The sequence below is a fragment of the Semicossyphus pulcher genome, unplaced genomic scaffold, assembly GCF_022749685.1.
Source record: "Semicossyphus pulcher isolate SPU_LCO1_2020_fin unplaced genomic scaffold, fSemPul1.0.p SCAF_6, whole genome shotgun sequence".
Lineage (NCBI taxonomy): Eukaryota > Metazoa > Chordata > Actinopteri > Labriformes > Labridae > Semicossyphus > Semicossyphus pulcher.
In genome coordinates this window covers 6,201,818-6,219,211 of record NW_027211737.1, presented here as the reverse complement: position 1 = coordinate 6,219,211, position 17,394 = coordinate 6,201,818, and the positions used below count along the sequence as shown (strand labels likewise).

At 41.3% G+C, this 17,394-nt stretch overlaps 2 protein-coding genes across 4 annotated transcripts in view; both read left to right on the top strand.

Moving 5' to 3' along the window:
- dmrt1 (doublesex and mab-3 related transcription factor 1) overlaps positions 1 to 5,189 on the top strand; it is a 33,657-nt gene extending 28,468 nt beyond the window's left edge. Inside the window, 1 exon segment of the mRNA XM_069683873.1 lies at positions 5,029 to 5,189. Coding sequence (XP_069539974.1) covers positions 5,029 to 5,189 — 161 coding nt within the window.
- Positions 5,190 to 14,036: 8,847 nt separating this feature from the next.
- On the top strand, positions 14,037 to 17,087 carry dmrt3a (doublesex and mab-3 related transcription factor 3a). 3 transcript variants are annotated; one of them, XM_069683872.1, is made up of 2 exons: positions 14,037 to 14,400; positions 16,051 to 17,087. In XM_069683872.1, exons 1-2 carry the CDS (start codon positions 14,037 to 14,039, stop codon positions 17,085 to 17,087), a joined length of 1,401 nt encoding a protein of 466 aa, XP_069539973.1. The 3 variants fall into 3 exon arrangements, with proteins under 3 accessions (XP_069539973.1, XP_069539972.1, XP_069539971.1); XM_069683871.1 differs by having other exon boundaries at positions 14,037 to 14,436; positions 16,078 to 17,087; XM_069683870.1 differs by having other exon boundaries at positions 14,037 to 14,467; positions 16,061 to 17,087.
- Positions 17,088 to 17,394: the final 307 nt, after the last annotated feature.

Sequence of the window (17,394 nt, the reverse complement as noted above, 5' to 3'; positions counted from 1 at the left end):
GCAGAGGACAGTCTGAAGCAGCAGAGAACATGTGTACAGCAGCGCGTCATGATTTAACATCTCCGGTGAAACTAACACGTCCAGTTGCTTCCAGCCTTTAATTACATCATAGATTTCCTGCTGATGAACAGGCAGAGAATTAACAGCGAACAGGCTAATTCACAGCCGCTCTCCCCCACCCACATGATGTTATTGCTGTACAAGTAGACCACTGAGGATAGAAAAAAAGAGCATGGTGCACTTAGCTACACAAACATTAGTATTAACGATTGGGCTGCCAGTTTGGAATTGGTGACAAACTGCAGACGAGCAAAAATTGGAGTCCGAAACCAATCAGGAAGTTAATGAGGAGAAAAATTGCTCCTCTTTTTTTCCCCTCCCACCACTGCTGAGGAAGAGAGAGAGAGGGTGAGGGATGAGGGAGGCCAATCAAGACGTCAGAGGATTATGGGAAAAACATGGAGAGCAGGTCTGGCTGATTTTAATGTTATTATCATCAGGAGGTTTTTCTTCGTAACGTCGGTGATGATCAGAAATTGTAAATACAGGTACATTCAAATAATTTCGGCTTTCGAGGATTTCTCTGGAGTATTTTGAAACATTTTGGAATCCTCTGATAACGGTGTTCATCAAATATCTTTAAAAACATATAAAGTACAGATTGTTTTATTATATTTTGTAGGATATTTCTAAGCCGTGTTGATTTCTGGTGTTGAAAAATGAAGCCAATGTGGAAGTGCAACAAACTGCAGTTCCTTGAGTGTCCACTTGAGGCTCCAGAAAACAAGAAATAACATTACAGTAGATGGGAAAATGCCCATTTTTACAGCACAAATAAACGTTAAATGTTTACAGCCTGGTACAAAAAAGCGGTTTTGTCATAAATAGCTAATTTTAGTGTTCAAGATAACTGTACGGGGGGTGAATTATTTAATATCTCACCCGTTTTAATTACATTAAGCCTCAAATCATAGGGGCCGGCTCACTTGAGTGACAGGTGGATCATGCTGGCTGTCTACTAGACGTCAACACGGACACACAGAGTCTGAGCTCCAGCTTTTTAAATGCTAGTATTATTGTACTGATATATTTTTAGCACTAAGTAGCAGGTATACTGTGCTTGCCATACCTGGCTTGTTAGCCTGTTCAGTGTTTATCAAACATTTGTTTAATCAGGAGGCAGGAGTTGTTGGCTTTTCCCCACAGAGATTACGGCAGACCGTATTGATGAGAAAACGTACTTACTTTTTTGTTTCCCGGTACGTGTCGTTCACCCGCCGCTCTCTCACCAGGCGAGCAAGCGGCGAGTCTTCTACCTCTTTAGTCTCCTAAATAAACAACTGCAGTCAGTCACCAGTTAATGAATCAGCCACAGTCTGTGTCTGGTTTAGTTTTGATGGCTGGTTTAGAAGCAAAACCAACACGCCGGTGGCCAAATCCCGAATTTGAGGCTTCATTTACGCAGTCAAGAAACCAATGGGTGAGGTCACGGTGACCATGTCCATTATTTATACAGTCTCTAGATAATTCCTATTGTAGTGGATCTACCAATGGCTTTTCTCTCTAATTATTTGGGTCACATATGGGTCGCATTGTTTTCAAGATCAATTAATCTGGAAACTATTTTCTTAGTGAATTGTTTAGTCATGATTAAATATATCAAAACGGCGGGAAAAAAGTCCAAGGTGGACTTTGAACTGTCCCAAAGGGATGCCATTAACAAAAATGTAATAAAACCAACAAATATTTAAATGTAAGAAACTAAAATGAGTAAATTGTACACATTACTTGCTTACAAGTTACTACTTTAATATCTAGCAAATGTATGGAGCACAGAGTTTTAAAATCTGAGAAGTACCAAAGATTAGCATCTAAGAGGTTGCCGCTTGCTAATACTATGGGAAAAATGCTGCTAATGTTAGCTGATTTTTGGATACTGAATTGGTGGCACTTATCTTGAAACTGTGTAAAGAAACATCTGTTGAAGATTCGTTCCTCTTCGCAGCAGGAACATCCATATTTGAAGCTTTGTCTCCTGTCACGGTTCCAACTGTGTGATCTATCATAATCATCTTTCATCTTGGCCACGCATGTGAAGGGTCCACAATGTTTATGAAAGGTTAGCACCATCTGAATGACTGTACAGAGCCTAATGTCTGCTGGGCTCACAGTGTTATTAGTGTGAGTGCAGAGCAGTATCTGTAGACACGTGTTAAAATGGGTCGGTGCACTCGCTCTCCTTTTAACTGTAAAAGATCTGATGGTTTTGTTTAGTGTGCAGTGTCTTCCCTTTTTGCTGACTGATTCAATTTGCTATAAATCCTGAGCTTTGCTAAGAATCATTTTACTGTACAGTCATATTTATATCAGGCGAATACAGCATTAACAGAGGGGACCATTTGTTCTGTAGTGATGATACGACTCGGCTGTTTTGTCTGTCTCACTACAGTATTTCTATTCTCCTTTTATTTACTCGCCTTACAGTACGAAGACATTTTTTATTTTATGTGCACTGCTGTTCTGTCTACCTACGCAAGGAAACAGGAGTTTATCATGTTAATGACTTTGAGGAGTATCCAAGAAAAAGATTTGTTGTTCAATATCTGAAGGAGAAGGGAAATATTTAAAGTTTATTTCCTTTTAGAAGAGATAAATGTACTGAATTGTGTTGGTTTTATCAATAATTCTAATGAGTGAAGTAGTGCTGCATGACTATGGCCAGAATGATAATCACAAATAATTTTGATACATTTTGAGATCATGATTATTTATTAAGTTTAGGAACAACATTTCTGAACGTACTTTCACATTTAAATAAACACAGCAAAACGCACTGCTGCATTCAAGCTCATGTACAAATTGTGCATCAAACTGAGACTTAAAATTTGGTTCTTCCCCTGAATTTGGTGCTCCTTTACATTGGTGCATCATTGGTAATTTGGGTCTGTTTGTGGGAGTTGGGTGGATAGGGTGTCGCGCTGTAGAGCATCGCTGTTATGGATGTGTGACTTGACGCTGGACAAGGACGGGGAGTAGCGACGTTCTTCCTCTTTGCCTTCATACACTCATCATGCTGCACTTTGTGCTGTTTTTTCAGTTAGTTGTTGCTTTGCGGCGCAGACACAGGTTTCATGCACTCTTTGCATATTGTTTTTTCTTGCTTAACATCACTCGCCCTCCAAACAACCGATGTTCAGCCTTTTGGGGGAGCGGTGTTTCGGTTGAACGAGTGACTTGCTCTCTCCCTGTTTTAGCGTAACAACAAGCAGTGTTCAAAGCACGACTGAGCGTCAGTAGCCTTCATGACACGTTTGCACAAACTAGACTTAAAAGGCATTCACGAAGACAGCTACTTATTCTCTTCCCGTTTTCAACAGCTGTTGTGACTACGACAACCGGACGCATTCGGCTGAAAGTCGCCAGTTAACATAGTCACTCGTGGAACCAAAACACCGCTCTCTGTTGTTCACTCTTCCACTCTAAACTGCCACTGAAAGGTAGGTGCTCATGACATGAAGCCAAAACCTCTGGATCGTTCCCTGGGGGAGTGGCTGTTAGTTAAAGGTGCACTTCCTTTGATATGCAACAGAGTTTTCTACGAGCGGAGCGACCATTTAAAAAGTCAATATCGCCGTCCATCATGTTTATTTAATCATTGAAAGACAAAATTGTGATCAGGGTTAATATTCGATTAATTGTGCAGAACTTAAGTGAACATTATCTAAGAAGCATAACGCATTTTATGATGGCTCAGTTTTTGGACATGAAGAAAAAGATCGGGAACTGAATATAACAACAACGAAACTCAACAAATATGTGCACCATCTTGACCGACGCATAATATCGTCACTCATTTCCGCCAGATCAGCTCACAGTTCAGGACTCGTATGTCATCCTTTAACTCCTAGTCTCATACAGAAATGAGCTGTATTTTTACCTCTATTTCCTGTATCTGATGGGATTCACTGGTACAGTGTCAAACAGGTTTCCAAATACAACACCAGAGGGATTTAATATGACAGCAACTTAACTTGGACAAACTCAGGTGTAAAACAAAACACATTACTGCAAGAACTTAAGCATAACCAGATCATCTTTACATTCACAGATTTTTGGAATTAATTTGTTTTATTTATGGATTTTGCACCTAAAATAAAGAAAAAACGTGGCTAATTTTGAAATTGAACAAAAACATTTGATTGAAGTTGGCTTCAAATTTAATAAATAGTAGAAAATGCAATAAAGTTCAATCTTTAGGTGGCCTGTGTGGAGAAGATGTGCTAGCTTGTATCTGCAGAGAGCTTTCGGAGGAAGGACCGGCAAGAGACCTAAAGACAAAGTCTGGTTGGAAAATTCAACATTTACTGTACAGTGTTACCGACACCCATAGTCTGAGGTCCCTGTTAAATAACAAATTAATACTCTTGTATATGTTTTTCTTTTTTGCAGGTATTTGGGAATAAAACCAATGTATTGAACAAATGATTAGTTTAATCTGACGATGGCTCTACAAGAAATGTGATTACAATTGATCCTGGGGGAAACTCAAATTCATTGCAATCCCTGAAAGAGTTTTTTAGTCTTTTCAATAAAAAAGCAACAATGTGAACCTCATGGTGGCGCTAGAGGAAAATTGGGGACTAAATAAAGTAATAGGATAAATTATCTGGGAACCATGAATGTCTGTTTAAAATTGTGGAAACTTTGAACTGCTGTTTGCGCTGTAGAAAATGTCAAACAATCACAAAAGTCAGTTATGTAGTGATCATGAAAACACAATCTTATGGCCACACATCAAATTTTTTTTTAGATATTTAAGTCTGGACATCGATAGAGCATGGCTGCTGGCAAGCCCAAAATGTTTGTTAAAACTGCGACTGCACTTGAACACAACACTTCAGACAGTCCTCCTGGAAGGCATCCACGTTTTGTACTCTGTTGTCAAGTCCGAAAACAATCAAAGAAGAACTACGTTTGAAACATACGGAGATCTAAAGTGTATCATTTGTGTGTTTCTCGTCTCTGCAGCCTTCTCGCCCAACGGCGTCTCCACTGGTCACGACTCCACCCTCACCTGCAGGTCCATCAGCTGCCTGGTCAACTCTGACGTCAGCGCTGAGTGCGAAGCCGGCAGCGAGACGCCAACCTTCACCGTCGACTCCATCATGGAGGGTGACGCTGCCAAATAAAAGAAGCTAAGAAGAACACTACACGACAAAGCATTATGAGATCAGCTGAGTTAACTTCATGTTATTGCAAAATAGTTTCATAGTTTATTGTTGCTGCAGGTTTTACTGTTTCTGTCCACGAGGCATAAAAACACATCTTCCAAATTGTTAGAGAGAATACTGAAGTTTGCATTAAGCTGTTAAATCTTCTGTTAAAGCCAGTTCAGCAAAGAAAATGTACAAGTTCACAAACAACGTATACATTTTGATTGGCGAAATCAGGTTTAAATGGAAAGCCCCTTCGTAAAGACAATTTAAAGTAACTTGTTTATTAGTAAAGTTTTACACTTGTTTTAACTCCTCAGAAAAAAAGTGAAGCAACATGTAGAATAATGGCTTTACAGTTCTTTGTAGCAAACAGCAAATCTGACTAGTGCAGTTTTCACACAGTGTCATGAACGGTGAATTAGTGTTGATTAGTTATAGTTTGACAATCAGAATTCAGGCTTTGAGCTTAACATCTGGAATCACTTTTATACAGAATCTGAAGCACTTATTTAGAAACAAATTAAGCACATGCATTCCCTTGTTTCTTGAAGTCCCTGTGGTTGCCATGCAGTACATGCAAATAATATGCAGTAAATGTTATTTTTTTTATTGTTTTTTAGTGATCCAGACAAAGTTGACCCTATTCCTCCCAGTGAACAATGATTTGGGGATTTTGCAGGTCAAAAGATGTCCAGACGTCCTGGTTAAAATGTGAGATTAATAATTAACCAGCAGGGTGAACAGCGGTGTTTTGCTAAACTACTTGGTTTAAGGCTTTCAGGTGTTTTATCTGTAACCAAATTATTATTCAGCTGTTTTTTATTATATTATATTTTCACCAAGATGCTTTTGAAATGTAACATAACTGAAACCTTTTTAAGGTCGATGTATTGATTTTTCAGAGTTAAAAACTTTGATAATGATACACTGGATGTCATTTACTTCATACATGTTTTTATCAACGCTTTTCAAAGAATTATTTCCATTATTTTCTTACACAAACTATCGAGTGTTTCCAAATTAACTCAAAAATATATTTGGCTACTTCTGCATCCAATCAGACATCTTGTGACCTGCTGGAAAACCCTGAACAACAATCAGATAACTTTGGAGAAGTCAACTGATTTTCTTACATGTTTAAAAAACCACACATGTATTTCTTTGTTTCTGGTATAAATAAAAGTGTCACTGAAGTAAAGTTTAGTGTGCAGAACATCTCTGACACTGGGCTCCTCCTGTAGGACAAAGTGCGACTCCGGGGTTTGCACATGAATCATGTGTCTCTCCGTTGTGTTAGCGTGTGATGAGCACCGGCTGCTTATTTATGGAAACGATCCAGTGGCATCATTTATACCAGAGGATTTGCATTTCTATTATGTATTTAACCCCTTCAGACCAGGAGAAGGCCATGCACACAGGTGACTCCTTAGCGCCGACTGTAGAGCTGAAACAATTAGCTGATTACTGACAGGTGGATCCAGAAAATGAGCAGAAACATTTTGATAATCATTTATTTACAAAAATAAGCAACACATTTTATCTCTTAAGCTTCTCTAAAGTTATTTGCTGCTTCTTCTTGTCCTTGATTATAGGACATTTAATATCTTAAGAGTTTGAACTGCCGTGAGCAATTTATAGACTGAATAACTCCTCCGTTAACAGACAAATAATGATAGCTAGCTGCAGCCCTTATAAACCCTAAAGTTGTGTTTTCCATCAGATTACATACCTGGTCGCTGGTGTTATTTTTTGTGTACCTGATCACCCAAAAACAACATATAGTCACTCTTTTCTTCACGAATGAATGAAAGAAATCCGGAGCTGCCCACCTTTGAGTTGTGTTGTTAAAGTGTTAATTAAAAAGAGACAACTCGGATGAGATTTTGCCCACTTTGCTGCCTCTGTGAAGCTGACTCGTACACCGCTGTACTGTATATTGTTAATGTGTTCTGTGTTTTATGGAGATTCATTTCCCACTGCATGCTTTCAAAGTGTTTATTTGTGTTTGTGTTGGAATAAGACAGCAACAAAAGTAATTTGGAGTCTTGGAGTTTATGTCGCTACAAGTTTTAGAGAAATAAAAACGCTCCGACGTGATCGAGTGTGTATGTGATGCTGTGCTGGAAACAACGATATAAAACAGAGAGAGAAAATTACTTGTGTTTTCTTTCTGCTGCGCTGTGGGAACATTCATTGGATTCTGCCCCATCTGTTGTAATCAATAACGTGACCATCTTGTTTTTTTATGAAACGCACTTACTCTTAATTTCATCCACCAGTGGTTTTAGAGAGAAGAATGTGGAGTTACCTATAAGACTTTGACATTATAAATCACCTCTTGAGACCAGATTGTACAGCAGTATCGATTGATCCTGATATATCACAGAAATTTACTGTCACTTCTGTTTTCAATTAAAGATACAATCAGTCAGATAATGACTTAATTGGATTTTACAGAAGATTGAGTTTTATTGCCCCGTGCTTTACGAGTTTAGTTAAGGAAGGCCATTTTATCACGACTGTCAGGGGCGACCGGCTGCCGCTGCCTTGTCCTTCTGTAGCTGCTGCCGCCCGCTGCACGGCGCAGGGGAGAAAGTGTCACAGGATTGGTTTTCCTTGAGCTGCCTCCGCCTCCATGAATCATGCCCTCCCGTAATAGATAAAATCTGCCGGGATCCCGCCGTGACACCTCCTGGTGGAGTGATGGCCGCTCGATGCAGACAGGAAGTGAGGAAGAGGAGGCTGTTAGCTCAGAGGTGGAAAGAGGTAACTCAACACTCTGTTAATAATTAGTAAGTTCACTGAACACTCTCTAACTCCTCAAACGTGCAATAAATATCCACAACAGCCACAGTTTCTCACACAAACTTCTCTCCTTCACTGTCCCTGTTTGCTTTGTTTACATTTTTCTTTCTCTCTTTTTTAATTACTTTATTTGTACTTGTTTTTAAGCACAATAAAATATAACACAACAAGAACAGACAAACACTCAGACATGTGAAATATAACTAAATGCAAGGACGGGTGTATGAGAGGAATTAGGAAGGAAAGCAGGTAGATGAAGGGTAGGCAAAAAAGAACCTTTTTTCATCCTGCATCAGTCTGGTCCAAGTAGGCCAGGTAGCTGAAGATTTCCTTATTGAACCCGTCCTCAGGAACTTGTATGACTGACATCAGATCAGCAGTTCATTCTGAATGAGTCTTTTGGGCAATTGTCATCCCCAGCATCAGTGTCTGTTGTATGGGTGTGGAGAGATCTTCAGTTTACTGTGGCTGAAGAAAGTCTTTTATAGGCGTCAGAGTAACAGTCAAATATCCAGTTAGTGAGGGGCAGAACCAGAAGGCGTGAGATAGCGTGCCCTCTGACACTTTGCATCCGTCACGGTGGCGAGGCAGAGGAGTAAAATCTGTGTTGTCTTTTTTGATCATGAGTTTTAAAAGCTACAGACTTTGCTATTGACTACGGGCAAGTCTGCAGATATAGAGACTCCACACCAGAGCCCTCGTGAGTTTAGAGTTTGGGATCGGGCCAATTCAGCAAAATCTCATATTTAAGTAATATAAATCTAGATCTTTGGACTGTAACGTCGATTATGGTCTTAAAAATCTAACAAGAAGTCTGGAAAATATGGAATTTTGTAAGGAAAATGTGAAGGAGCCCCGTTTGACATTTATGGCTCAAAAATATTAGACATCTTTAAAGCGAACAGGAAAACAGTTTTTTTTTCATTTTGTTGCCAGGCCCCAGAATGATCAGCTGCAGCAAACATGCAGTTCTTAAAGCGTGTTTTCAGCAAGTTTGCAAATATTTTGTCATTTCTTTTAAGTTTTTTTAAGCATTTTCGACCTGCAGTGTTTTAGTTAATATGAGGGTGCTGTCTGACGTGTTGCAGGATTTCTGGGTAATGAAGTTAAAACATAATCCTACTTGCTGCATTAAAAACTTCTAACATACAGTATAAAGTTGTATCGTGCAGCTTTTAAGCCAATATAGATACATATTTTACACATATTTTAGTAATTTTATAAACTCTTCCTTGAATGTATTATTTGTACGACCAGGCCGTGGCTGTATCCAATGTTGTCTCCGTGTGTTTGCTGAGCAGCGGTGGAGGATTTGAAGGACAGGCAGAGCTGCGGTCATAAACGTCCCGCCCTGAGAGCCGAGCACCAATAAACAGGCTGAAGCTGACGGACTAAACCAAGTTAACAGGCCGCTGTGACGCCGTGCATCCACATCTAATCTGAGGACGTCACCCGTCATTTGTCTTTACACCTGATCTAAGAGCAGCACAGCAGCCTTCAGGAGGACGGCACTCTTCTCCACAAGTGGCTCACAGGCATGAATTCAGATTTTTTACTCTGGTATATCAGACTTTAATTTAACATTTCCTTTTTATTATAAAGGCCGAAACCTTTATTTTGAAAGGAAAGTGTTGCTCCAATCACAAGCTTGTAAAAGGTAGTGTCAAACCTAAAAATATAACATTTCTAAGTGCTCATGGATGCTTTAACTTACTTTTAATACTCTGTATCTCTTCTTTTGTAAAGCCTTTAATGCAGTAGCCTAAATCAACCCTCAGACATCCTCTTTTCCCCCTGAGACCGATGGTTTAAGACTGATGTTCAGTGCTTTTGTCACTAATTCAGACGTCCGGCTAATTCCCCCTGTAGGAACTCAGTGTCCCGCCTCCCCGGGGAGACTTAAATCAGCGTTTCTGTGACAGGACTTCTGAGTGGCAGCAACGCCCCCAATCAGCACCTAATAATAACCCCACTCAGCAGAGGTCAGCTCCTCCTCCTCCTCCTGCTCCTGCTCCGGAGAGGCCCAGCAGGAGGAGTTCACTCTGCTTATATAAACATGAGACCAAAGATGAGTGATTGAAATGTAGAATTAATAGTCCTGTTAGCTCATCGTTAGTCGACTTTCGACAATTAAAGTCCTTAAAATCTCTGTGATATTAGAAATAAAAAGAGAATGTGGTGTTTTTGGAGCAAATCAGAGCACATATAAAATCACCATTTATACAAAATGCACTCGCCATGATTCATGAAAAGATAGAGAATACCTACAAAAGAGTAGATTATTTATAATTATGATGAACATCCTGCTCGAACCTGACATGTAGATTTTCGACTCTTCTATTAAGTGGAGTATATTTAATGATTTTCTATTCATGCTTTAAAAGTGTCTAAACGTGTGAGTCATGAATCAAACTTGGGATTAACACCACAGCAATGAAGACAGTATAAAAATTAATAATAAATTATTTAAGTCCATAGTGTTGATTTGAACCTGTGTCAGTTCCTTTTAGTAACAGGTTGAGATAAGTGTATTTATTGTAAAGAATATGAGGCTGCTTTTAAACAAAATAACCCGAATATTTCCTGCTGTTTTTAAGAAATTAAAGCAGTCGAAGTGTTCAAAAGTTACGGCAAAATGAAAGTCATTCATGATGAAAGAAAGAATGTAAACAAAAGTTTCTATACAAATTTTAACCTTAAAAATAATTGAAAAATGTAAATTGATGCACTTATAAGAGAGAAACTGTTATTACGTTTTATCAGGGCTGAACCTGCCGGACTCCATTTAGCTTTGTCTCACTTAGCTTCTATAAACACACACTTTTTCCACTTAAGCAAACAAAGCAATTTTTTGCAAGCAATGCTACAACAGTACAGAACAGCTGCACTATCCGACAACAGCATGCTACCACGCTGACTTTACTCACATGTTGATGTTTAGTAGGTATGTTATGGTTACCTTAACCATTGTAGTTTAGCCTGTTAGCATGATTCTGATTCAGATTATCTTTATTGTCCCACAAGGGGAGATTTGTTTGGCAGCAGGAGCACAGAACGACACAAGGACAACTTTACCAGTAAAATCAGACACAATAAAAATCGAACTTAAAAGTCAGACACAATGCAAATTTGGTAGTGAGCGCAAAAAGCTGCACAGTTGAAGCTGGAGGGAACATTATTAACCTGATGATGGCGCTGTAAGGGTAGACGGTAGCTCAGTCTGTAGGGACTTGGGAACAGGAGGGTGGGCGGTTCAAGTCCCCGTTTGGACCAAGCATAGCAAATGGGACTGGTAGCTGGAGAGGTGCCAGTTCCTTTCCTGGGCACTATTGAGCAAGGCACCGAATTCCCCAACTGCTCGGGGCGCACGTCCATGTGCACACTGACATCTTTCCATTAATGCATGTCCATAGAGTCCTGTTTGTGCATGTGTGTTTATCGGGCCTGTGTGTGTGTGTGTGTGTGTGTGTGTGTGTGCGTGTGCGTGTGCGTGCGTGTGTGTGTGTAGCATGTTTGTAATAACAGAGCGAAAAAAAATGCTCTTCTGGGATTTATAAAGTATTTCTTAATCTTAATATTAAAGGAGAGTTTTTACAATTTATTATAGGTTTATTTCAAGTTATTTGTTTTATTGTATATTTTATTCAAATATTACAGTTCTATTTATTTTTTAATTCCCACAAACACACCTGTATAACATTTCAGGTTATAGCCCGTCCTGATGATACAGTAGTCTATCACAAAGCTAATAAAGATCATGTATTTCTCGTTACTTAAAACCTATTCTGTGTTCTTTATTAAACGCACACGGGACCTGAGCATGAAATATTCTTTGCAGTGCATCAGAATAAAAAAAAGGCATCAGGCCTCATGCTAATACCAGTGAAACCTGCAGTATAAACTTTTATTCTGGTTTGTGTTTTACTCTTTATCAACGAACAACATGAATAAATTTATTATGCGTTGTGCTGTAGGCGTTAACCCACCGCCTCCCACTCCCACAAATCTACTCGGCCGGCACAAACTGCAAAGCCACTCTAGTCACCTTGAAATTTCCTCTGCTATTTTCCAATTAAAAGCTTAATAGCCCTGGAGACGGGCTGCATGTGGGGAAGTTTACCGTGCTCTTATTCTCTGTGAGCCGCGCAGCCTCCGATCCCATTATTTGCTTGAATAAACCTTTTTTACGGTCAGAAATGGGCCCCGGCTTTGTCCGGTGTTATGTTTCAATGCCCTCTATTAGTCCAGCAGAAGGGACATATCAGCGTCCTCGACATAGTTCCCAAAGGCCTTTTATACATGCAGAGAGCTAATCATCTAAGTTATGTACGATTGTGTAAAAGGTGCGAGGAGCTGCGAGCGGTTTGTCTGAATGAAGGGCCTGCAGGCAAACAGGAAGAGGGAATATAAACAAATCTGACTTTATTAATTAAATTACATCTTGAAATACTTGTTTCATTTCCTACAAATTTAAATGTATTTGGATATTTACCTAAAAACATCCGTAAGTCTCAGCTGAGTGAAACAATTGAACTTTTACTTGGATTAGATATATTTTAAATATTTATTCCTTTATTTCGATGTTACATTTTGTGTTAAAAATCCAATTGGTCTTTAATGTGATGAAGAATCTCTAACTGGTCGTATTTCCAAGCAGGGACTAGTTTCTTTCCCCTGCATGCCTCATTGTTGACAGCTTGGATGTCATATTTGCTCAGTTCTCTTTGCACATCACAAATCTTTTACAAAAGAGAATTTATGGTTGCTTTTGTCATGTTTTCATCCCCATATTTACTTGTTAAAATAAGAAATGTACGCCTCAAAACCTACAAGTAGGTACCAATATGAACTTTCTCTGCAGTTTGTCTGAAAAGTTTTATTTTTATCTTTCCAAATGATTAAATGGTCGTCTGTTTCATGCAGGGACTCGTTATAGGACAGTTTAGACCCCTTGGATGTCCAAATTATGGCATTATATACCGACGACAGTCAAGAATATAGGCTTCCATATCTTTCAGGCAATAATAATTGCATTTTCAGCTTAAATTGTATGTTTTTTACTTGAGGAATTACTATATTTTAATCTGCCCACGAAAAAAGGCACATTTAGTATTTTAGCCTCCCCTGAAATTGAATGTATATTTCTTACATGAGCAGACTCAGTTTTCTTGTTTATAATCTGTTAGATGTGTCGCGAGCGGCAGTTTATTCAGCTGCAACTTTATTTTCTTTGTGTTGAGCATTTGCAGAGTAATCAGTGTTTTGACCTGAAAGCTTTACACATGTGATATTAGGTATTTATGATGCTATTCTAAGATTACATTTGTTCGATGTAACTGTATTTTCTGTATAAATAGGTTTTTTTCCTAATCTTTTACCCCCTTACAAATGTTTTAGATTGAGTTTTTAATGCAGGGACTCAGGTCTCCTGCATGCAGTCTTATAACATATCACATTAAAGGCCTGTGCTGCAGTAAAGGCTTTCCTGGAAACATTTCTGCAGATAATGTTGCAGCTTTCCACTGATAAAGCTGCGGTATCCCTTTCATATCAGCAACAGGAATCCAAGCCTTCTTATCTCTGAGCTGCTGATAAAAGAGAGCACGTTTGTTCCCACTGCACACAAATGTTCTCTTGAATCCTGAAGTGTTACATTCCTTGTTTTAAAGGAGACTCTGCAGCCTTACAGGGAAACATGCAGGTTAGCTGATCCTCACTGCCAGTTTTTGTTTTTGCCTCTCGTGGACATTTTTTGCAGCGTGCATGCGCGTTGACGCGAGTGACAGCGTTTGGTTACTCGTCTCCATAAGCGCGTGTCAGCCTGATGCATATCTGTGCTGTCAGCCGGAGGAAAGGTGGATCCTGCGCGACAAGCCCACTCCTCTTCTCCTCATCGTGTCATGCGTGAGGCAGAGCAGCTCCATCCTGCTCCATCTCGACAACATCACTCCCGCCCCGCCTCGCCGCCCCGCAGACGCTCTCGTGGGTCCAGGAAAACAAACCGCGTCTGACAGAATGAACGGCTACGGGTCCCCCTACCTGTACATGGGGGCTCCGGTGTCTCAGCCCCGGGCCCCGCTGCAGAGGACCCCCAAGTGCGCGCGGTGCCGGAACCACGGCGTGCTCTCGTGGCTCAAAGGTCACAAGCGCTACTGCCGCTTCAAGGACTGCACGTGCGAGAAGTGCATCCTTATCATCGAGCGGCAGCGCGTCATGGCGGCGCAGGTGGCGCTCCGCAGGCAGCAGGCCAACGAGAGCCTGGAGAGCCTCATCCCGGAGTCGCTCCGAGTGCTGCCCGGCATCGGCATGGCGGGAGCCGGAGAGGGGAACCAGGGAGCCACGCAGAGGACGGAGGAGCTGGAGCTGAGGTGGAGCAGCGCGGAGGCGGTGCAGGCTGGAGCGCAAACATGTGCAGGTGAGGAGGAGAGGGGAGAGGAGAGGAGGGAATCTTAATGTTTACATTTGGATATTTCTGATAAGTTAGAACTTTTATTTAATTTAATGAAAACTATAAAACTTGAGAAATAACGCCAAATTATAGAGATGTTATTTCTAAGTAAATAAAGACCAAATGTATATCGATAATGCGAATAAATGAAAACACAGAAATATCGCTTTTGGCATCTCAGAAATAACATTTCTTCTTACACATTTTCTATTTAATGTTTTTATATTTTAAAACGTTAAAATGAAGTTGTAAATATTGGAAGGGGAGAGTTATTTGTCAATAATACTGCAGACTGAGATGTTTATTTTTTATCTGACCAACAGTTTCTATGTTTTGTATTTGATGGTGTTATTTGTGTTACATTGGGTCTGATTTGACTGTTGTGTTACATTTGTTTTCTGGGTACACAGAAAAACACTGTCCTCTTCATTGTGCGCTCTTTTGTTGCAGGATATATCGTTTATTATTGATTGCAGGGCAAAGGAAAGTATGTATTTATTTTACCAGATAAAGCTTAAAGCGATTTTTAATGATCAAAATAAGAAAGGAAAGACGTTTTAAATGTTACAGCACCACAAAAGAATTAGAAGAAATAAAACAGGCTGATTTAAAACGTTGTCGCTGTGCTGCTTTGTGAGGCTGCTAACGTATAAATATAAAGTGTTTCTTTTGTGATATTTTGCAATATTTATTTTTAAACCGGTGGATCTCACGAGGAACAGCAAACCTAAGTAGTATATTTTATTTATTATAGGGGATTAATTTGTTTTGGCCCAGTAGAAGTATTCTTGTCTTTATTTATTTATTCTTTTATTTCTTGAAGATTTCTTGACAATTTCTTCCTTTTGGCGATGAAAGATTTTATTCTGTATAGACTTATAAAAATAACAAACATTTACTTGGTTTAAATCCTGTTTATTATTTATAACAGAATATTTAAAACGTGGTGATTCAGTAACTGTAAACTTCCTTTTTAACCCACATCTGCTGCTCTGATTGGAGTATTTGTCCTTCTGTTTGTTGTGACGCAAATTAATTTTTATCTCGGTTTTATGCTCAGTATTCCTCCCACATTACTGACTATAATAATTGAATATTTCACTATCAGAACAGATTTTGCCGTCATTTCTTTCTCAAACATTTGGACACGCGCAGCACCGATCAGCTGACCTCAGATCAGCTCGCACGTGCAGCCTCACACACCGAGCTGAGCTTTAAAAGGTCTCAGTAATCAGCGGCGGACAGAAGGATCGAATGTAATCGCCATATTTCTCTGCACGAGGTCAACTGGAGATGAAAAGTTACCGAGCAACGAGCGATCTGTTTACAAAGTGTGGGGAAAAGGGCATCGACGGCAGATCCCTCACTGACACGGCGTCACTGACAGTCAGCACTTTGAGTTAACAGCTCTGCAGGAGAGCAGCGAGAGAATCCACATTTGTCTCTGTGTGGAGACAAGAGGGCAGGAGATTGATTACACGTTACGTTTCCTCTTTAAGTTTGCATTAAGAAGGGCACAAAATAAGTCTAACAGATGTGTGCGCTGCTCTTTCAGCTGACTGTTTGTTTTTGTCTTTGTTTAAACTCTGACTGTCTCTGGTCCTGCAGATCCGGCAGAGGACGCTCCTGATGAGGTGTCAGGAGGTGAAAACGGGGGCAGCTCCAGCGAGAAGGAGCAGGACCCGGTCAGCTCCCCTGAAGGCTCCAAACCGAACTCCTGCTACACCCCGGAGCCCCCGGAGACCCCCTCCCAGCCGGAGGAGAGCCGCTACAGCCTCCCCAAAGCCGGCAGCACAGAGAAGGAGGCCAAAGCCGAGAGCCCTCAGAAGTTTCCCGTCAGCCCCTCGGAGCAGAGCGTGATCATTGAAGGCCTCACAGGCTCCATCAACCTGCCCTTCAGCCTCAGAGCCAACCGGCCCCCGCTGGAGGTCCTCAAGAAGATCTTCCCCGCGCACAAGCCCCCCGTGCTGGAGCTCATCCTCAGGGGCTGCGGGGGGGACCTGGTGGGGGCCATCGAGGTTCTGCTGTCCAGCAGGAGTCCTGACGGGAGCGCGCACGCGCACTCAGACCCGCACGCGGACGCCCTGGTGCTGCCCTCAAACGGACACCTGTTCGAGCACGCGCTGGGCTCCTACCACCCCGTCTCCTCCTCCGCTAAGTGGTCTGTTGGCTCTGCTTTCCGGGTCCCTGAGTCCCTCAGATTCACATCCGACTCTGCCTCGGGCCCGCTGGGTGTCCCCCTGCAGCACCCGTCCTTCCCGCAGCCCACGCGCTACCCGCTCATGCTGCGCAACTCTCTCACGCGCAGCCAGGCCAGCCCGTTCATGCACAACGACGTGACTCTGTGGAACACGATGGCGCTGCAGCAGCAGTACCAGCTGCGCTCGGCCGCACAGTACGTGTCGCCCTTCTCCCCCGCAGGCCCCGCATCAGGCCCCGCAGGCTCCGTGTTCCGCAGCTCCCCCCTCCTCTCCTCCAGAGCCTCCGAGGAGCAGCGAATCAGCCTCCAGGAGGAGAGCTGCACGCTGGGACCCAAACCGGGCCTCTACTCCCCTGATGAGGAGTACGAAGAGCGCTCCGACTCCGCAGACTCCCGCATCCTCAACTCCTCCACCTAGACTCTAACGAGCTGCAGCAGGGGACACCAAAAATGTATTATTGTGAAAGGACTTCCGGTGTATGTATTATTTTTGTCGATGTTTTGTTTGAATTGTGTCAATCAATCACCCTCTGATAAGCTGATGTTACTCCTCCTGACATCACGCTGTCAAGATGTCACGTGGACTTTAAACCAAAACGGATGAATGTAGAGGACTCGCTTTGTTTTGAAAATCCGTCATCTATTTCCTGTAAAGCATGTTTAAGTACTGTGAACACTGTGATCACCAATGCATGTGAAGAGTATGCCAAATAAACCCCAAAGTT

Bases quoted from the DNA above. Each gene is read 5' to 3' on its own strand.
- dmrt3a (XM_069683870.1), top strand. From the start codon at position 14,037: ATGAACGGCTACGGGTCCCCCTACCTGTACATGGGGGCTCCGGTGTCT. The intron at 14,468-16,060 runs ATCTTAATGTTT...TTAAACTCTGAC, and splicing joins AGGGGAGAGGAGAGGAGGGA to TGTCTCTGGTCCTGCAGATC.